Raw genomic sequence first — 5,636 nt, 5'->3', positions numbered from 1 at the left:
ATATATATATATATATATATATATATATATATATATATATATATATGTATGTATGTATAAATACATTTCTTTCATAAAAATAAATAATTGTGTTGCGTGGTGTTTGTAACACTAGTTACAGCGGTATATATTGCATGGAATGTGTCGTGTAACAGAGAGTCGATGGAAAACTCGATGACGCGTACAGCTCGACGCAGCTGAATTAAATAGTACACAAACGTCGTGAAATCTCGGAATATATCGATTAGAGCGTATATATCGACTACGCGTTTTTGTTTCTTTTTCTCCATACGATACCATTCGTTACAACTCAACTTTCAATGTTTAAATACTTCAGAATACATTGCATCGATCACCGCATTCTCTCGTTAAGGTTTCAACAACGCTAGTCGAATGCGTGAACGGTTTTATTCTCAACGGCTTGCCTTCACTTACGCTGCACTTTTGGCGACCGGCCAGGACAATTCGATCACGCGTAACGGTCCCGCGGCGCTTGCACCTTGATCCGCCGTTTGTGCGAAGAGTGAGTGCGTGGTGAGCGCGATGTCACCCGAAACTCGAGTGGCAGATCGTAGCAACGGCATAGGCAGCAGCTGGGAAACTTGAACCAGTCGCTGAAGATGCCGCGGCATTCATTGTTTGGGTCGTAAGCCAGCAACCGATGTAACCTGTACTGCTGTTCGCACCTGCAGCCGTCCCGGCAGTACATCTGCTTGTTTTCATTTCTGCGACAAGATCAGCGCGTAGCAATCGCCAATTTGCAAGAGATTTGAGAGAAATCTGAGATTCAAGACGTTCTCAGGACCAAGCAACAAAGCAACTCACGTGCACTTCTCCCAATGTACATATTGCTCGAACGGATAGAGGTTCAGGAGAGCCAAAACTTCGCCGCGAGTGTTGTTGGCCCAGAACGGCGCGACTACCTCCTCCTTGACAGGACATGCGTTCCTGCTAAGAGCAATTGACAATGATTTTATGTACCTCGCGGGATTCACGTAGACTTATCAAGATGTAATAAATGAAAAAGAAGGAAATATCAACGACAAAACAATCGTAGAGATGAAAACACGCGTTGCCGATGATGAATTTTAAATAAATGTCATATTGTAATTTTTCAGAGATTACTCTCTCGAAACACGCGACCTTTGTACTTACACTCCTCTGAACTTCAATACCGTTGGCTCTTTCGGTGGCTGATTCTTCGCCGCGACATCCTGATAGAGCTGCCCGCTCATACTCGACGTCTCGGCCACGCCCGGTCGATACTCGGGACGCGGTCTGAATTGCTCCTGGTTACTCGAAGCGGCTACGGTCTCGTGTACAGTCGTCTTTGTGGCCGCACCGAGTACTTCTTCTTCCTTTTCTTCTTCTTGCTCCTCCTCCTCGATCAACAACAGTTCTGGAGATACGTTGGTTGTGCCTATTGACTCCAAAGTTGTGTCATCTTCGACTACGACGTCGTCCTCTGAATGCACCACCACTTCCGCGGTCTCTTTCACGTCTTCGTCGATTCGATCGTTTTGCCCGGATATCTCGTTGATGCTGAAGTTCTGCTCTCTCACGATCTGAGCTACGGTGACGCTCGGTGACAACGTCGTTGTCGTTGTCGTACTGTTGATTGCTGCGAGATCCTCATCGACTGTTTCGGTGGTGGCGTTTGGGGATATTGATGTCACTAGTGTTTGAGTCTCGAACATTTCTTCCGTACTGGTCGCGGTAGTGGACGTGGCAGGCGTCGTCGAGGATGATACACGTGTACCGAAGGTCGTGGCGCTGGTCGACGTCGAGGCAGTCGTCGTGCTAGAAACGGTGAAGCCGGTGGTAGTTCGCTCGGTCGGTTTAAAGTGCGGTCTGGTGTACTCGCTGAGCTTCGGGAACTTATTCAGTCGTTTAGCGATAGGATCGTTGAAAGAGCGACTGGTGAATCCGCGACTTTCGTATTCATCCATACTGACCCTCGGCAATGTCTGCCGCTCGTCATGCATGAACTGATAATCGTCGTCCTCATATTGGAATTGCCTGAAAATCCGCAGCACGTGGCGACTAACGATTTATTTTGTAAGGAAGACCTTTGAAAAAGTTAGAAAAGTATAAAAGTAGGTCTCAAAGTAGATGGTTTATGAAAAATAAACTGTTGAATAGTGAGAGAAGGGTGTGAGACTACCTTAGCATATCAGCGAAATGAAGATGGTAGTCGTCGTACTTTTGCTCGACATTATTCTTGAAGATTTCCGCTTTGAGGACGTTCATATAATTCTCGTCACCGTACATGCGTCTCATTAATCCTTGATTTTCCTGCACGAATCGACGCACCGCGTGCCTGCGAACGACCATCAGAACATAATTCTGTACTGACAAAGTGAAGAAGACGACACGAATCTTCGGATTCGAGTCTCAGCCGATGGGAACTGATACTCCTTATTCCAGAACGTGACGACATCAATGAATTAAAGAAGGTTGATTACGTTAAATTATAGGAATCTTCCAAGTCAGATTCAACATTCCTGCTTCGTACATTATAAATCTCATCGAATGGAATACGGTACTAGAAGGTACAAATTCAATGCAAGCGTTTGATTTTAAGGAAGTTATAAAACACATCAATCGCGGCGATCTCGAATATATTAGATATCCAATTCTACATGAACGATATCTTTTCGACCCACTTTGATTCGTCTACTTTTTCGTCTTAATCAAACGAGACGCGCCGCATATACTTTCGCTATGGAGTCGCGTGTGCGCGCAAACACCACCGCGGCATACAAATGTCGCGGGCGAAAGTTCAAGGAATATCAATTACGGAGGACGAAGCAACGCAAATGGACGAAGTACCAAGGATAAGAGCTACCGGCGGTCGTGCACCAGTTTTGCCGGCGAAAGTCGCAGGGCAGATCATCATGGAGCGCGCGCCCCGCGCGCGAATACGGCTTGCTGCACGCCGAGGACGCATCGTATCCGAATGTGCTCGGCCCACCGCTTTGACATCTCGTCAACTGCAATGCAATCACCTGAAATGATCGAGAACTTGTATCACAAAGCAAAGCAGCTAGGATTCGATCCAAAGTTCATCGTCAAGGGACAAGAGGAAGGACCAAAGTGTTCACTTCACCACGTAAGTGCTCACCTGAAGAACGAAGGGCGCGATCGCTCTCATAACTCACGGATTTGAATTCGTTGCGGTCCGACGCTGGACCTGCCGGCAGACCAGTCGACTTTCTTCGTAAATCCCGCAAACTTTCGCACCACTCTCTCACGTACACGCACACACATACACACACGCACACATGCACACACGCACGCACACACTGGCTACGTCGGAGGAAGAGTAACAACAACAACAATAACAGCGGCGTTGGCGGTTGCTGGTCTCATTGACAACGTGCGATCGCTTCCGTAAAAGATGCGGATGGCTAGACGAAAGATGCGAACGAATACGACGACGGAGACGACTGCGGTGCGTGGCTACATGACAGCGCGCACCTTGCGTACCTGTCTATCTGCCTACCGTGTGCAAGCGGGCCGCTTTCATTACTGCCCGTAATCAGCCGTTGGCTCGCTCGTTTGCCCGCCCGCCCATGCGACGACCCCGTGCGATGTGCCTCACGTGGAAAAAGTGTAGCCCGCTACGGGAGAAGATGCTATACGCACGCACGCAGTGGCGTGCCAGCGCTTTCACTTCGCCCCTGTCCTTAACTCGAGATTTCCGTACGACAAGAAGCGAATCGATCTCGATGAGCGACGTTCGTGTCGCTGAAGAAATCTGAAAGAAACAGATTGTATGTTGCTCGATCGTTGCGAAAGTACAAACGATTAGATTTCGAATAATCAGAACGATCATCACGCACGACGGTTGCGTTCTATCGGTATCGCCGATCTCACTCTTTTATCACCATTAGGAATAATAATAAATTCTCGTTTCATCGGTCGAATGCTGAAGTGCACAGTTATTTATCGAGCTGTATTATTCTTACGATACGACATTCTCGCCCTGCGCAATGAGCCTGCTCGGTATTCGGCCCTGGACGAGAAAGGAGAGTCGGGGAAAGACGCGTGGAGAGAGGACGAAAAGGAGGAAGACCAAGAGAGCGCGACTTCGCCGAGAGTAGGTCATGCCGATGGGTACCGTTACAGCTGCCATCGCCGATCTGTGTCACGAGGACCCCGCCAGTGACGTAGCCTAGACGACTCTCCGACATTACTCCTGGAAACTGGAGAGAAGTCCGCGCCCGTCCAGGAAGACATGATCCATCCGCATGGTATCCTCGCATTCGCGAGCGCAATACGACACCAGGCTCGATCGAGTTTCGCTTCCAGTGGAAGTCATACTGTCGAGAAACCCTTCAGAGAAGTTTATCACGGAGTAGCGCGTAGGTTCTTATCAAGAGTAAGACAAGAGGAAGTGGGGAACTTCCTCGCTATTTGGTGTAAAGACTACGCTGCTGATCGCAGGTACACACACGCGTTCCCATCGTGTGCTCACAAAAAGACGCTGAAACGGTCGTAAAGACGATTTAAGGTTTATTCGTCGAGCGCGCGCGTGCGAGTGCGCCCGCGCGGTCTACTGACCTCGAAAACACTGTCACTGGACAGACTCTTCTTTCACTGAATTTCCTCGCTTTTGAAGGCACCGCGATGCTCCATCGCGGTGATAGGTGTGGTCCAAGTACACGAATGCACGTCGCTTCCTCGTGTTTCCCTTTTGAATATCGAATTGGGCCGCGCGTTTGAGAGAGCTTAAGTTCGAATCGAGATCAAGAACGAGTCAGGCCGATAATCCGGGCCAACAACTCTGACCGACGATCCATCGACTCTTCCTGTGTTGCCGTGGGAACCGTAGTCTTCTCGTCTGTGCATGGGAGATGAATTTAATCAATGTATATAGATAGGAAGATGAATTTAATTGATGAATAAATGAATAAATTTAATAATAATTTAATAATTTAATGAACTCGAGTTATATTATATAAACTCGACTAATAACTGATAACTGTCGCGCGATTTAAGCTAAATGAGTTTCAACTTATTACAAGTCTTCTGTGTTCCGTGTCTTGCATCCTTGATTTTCGAGAGGAACTAAAATTTCCAAAATAGAAAAAAACGTTAAATTCCGAGATAGTCGGATATCTGTAATTAATTGTAAATTGTAGCTAATTAAGTTTCGAGTAAGTGCGTGATTATAAAATCGAATGTATCGACAAATGAAAGACGCAATTTAAGGAAAAGTCGCAATATCTCAAGAGGAGACTATTAGACTACACAAGTCTGAAGAAAAGACTATTAGACTATTACGTCTTCAAGCTAGACTATTAGACTTGAGCCGTCGAACACTTGAATGAAGCCACATGAAATTTCAATCGCAGCAATGAACGAATTGTCGTGCAAGCGGCAATTAAAATCGGCGACGTATTTGCGACGCCAGCAATTAAACGCGATGCTACGAACGCGACTAGAGACATGCGGTAACAGGCGCGCGCGCGCGCGCGCGTAGCCCGACATTCCGTTAGCTCGAATAGCATTGAATTATTGGAGCATCGTTTTGCACGATTACTGGTTGGCAAAATACCAGTTTGCCGCGATACAGAGGCGGCGAACGCGCGCCAGTTTACACGCGCCTGCTCCAAGTCTCGTTCGTCTCG

At 47.4% G+C, this 5,636-nt stretch overlaps 1 protein-coding gene across 7 annotated transcripts; it reads right to left on the bottom strand.

The window, feature by feature from the left end:
- Window positions 1-8: 8 nt before the first annotated feature.
- On the bottom strand, window positions 9-4,306 carry LOC116841447 (protein spaetzle 4). 7 transcript variants are annotated; one of them, XM_032809381.1, is made up of 7 exons: window positions 4,124-4,305; window positions 3,125-3,760; window positions 2,833-3,008; window positions 2,165-2,320; window positions 1,156-2,019; window positions 826-948; window positions 9-725 (listed from the first exon to the last, which is right to left on the bottom strand). In XM_032809381.1, exons 2-7 carry the CDS (start codon window positions 3,152-3,154, stop codon window positions 470-472), a joined length of 1,605 nt encoding a protein of 534 aa, XP_032665272.1. In that variant the 5' UTR covers window positions 3,155-3,760; window positions 4,124-4,305; the 3' UTR covers window positions 9-469. The 7 variants fall into 7 exon arrangements, with proteins under 7 accessions (XP_032665272.1, XP_032665273.1, XP_032665271.1 ...); XM_032809382.1 differs by having other exon boundaries at window positions 826-951; window positions 3,506-3,760; XM_032809379.1 differs by having other exon boundaries at window positions 470-725; window positions 826-951; window positions 4,124-4,306.
- Between the last annotated feature and the right edge of the window lie 1,330 nt (window positions 4,307-5,636).

Source organism: Odontomachus brunneus, unplaced genomic scaffold (genome assembly GCF_010583005.1).
Source record: "Odontomachus brunneus isolate Ranch 3 - 2012 unplaced genomic scaffold, Obru_v1 Obru_scaffold_015, whole genome shotgun sequence".
Lineage (NCBI taxonomy): Eukaryota > Metazoa > Arthropoda > Insecta > Hymenoptera > Formicidae > Odontomachus > Odontomachus brunneus.
Note: the sequence above shows the minus strand (reverse complement) of the source record. Positions and strands in the feature narration are given on the sequence as shown.

What these genes read in the sequence shown, in the direction of transcription:
- LOC116841447 (XM_032809379.1), bottom strand. Translation starts at nt 3,154, where the DNA reads ATGAGAGCGATCGCGCCCTTCGTTCTTCAG. An exon ending in CATTTCGCTGATATGCTAAG is followed by an intron (nt 2,020 to 2,164) that starts GTAGTCTCACAC and finishes GCGGATTTTCAG; the next exon opens with GCAATTCCAATATGAGGACG. An exon ending in GTATTGAAGTTCAGAGGAGT is followed by an intron (nt 952 to 1,155) that starts GTAAGTACAAAG and finishes AATTGCTCTTAG; the next exon opens with CAGGAACGCATGTCCTGTCA.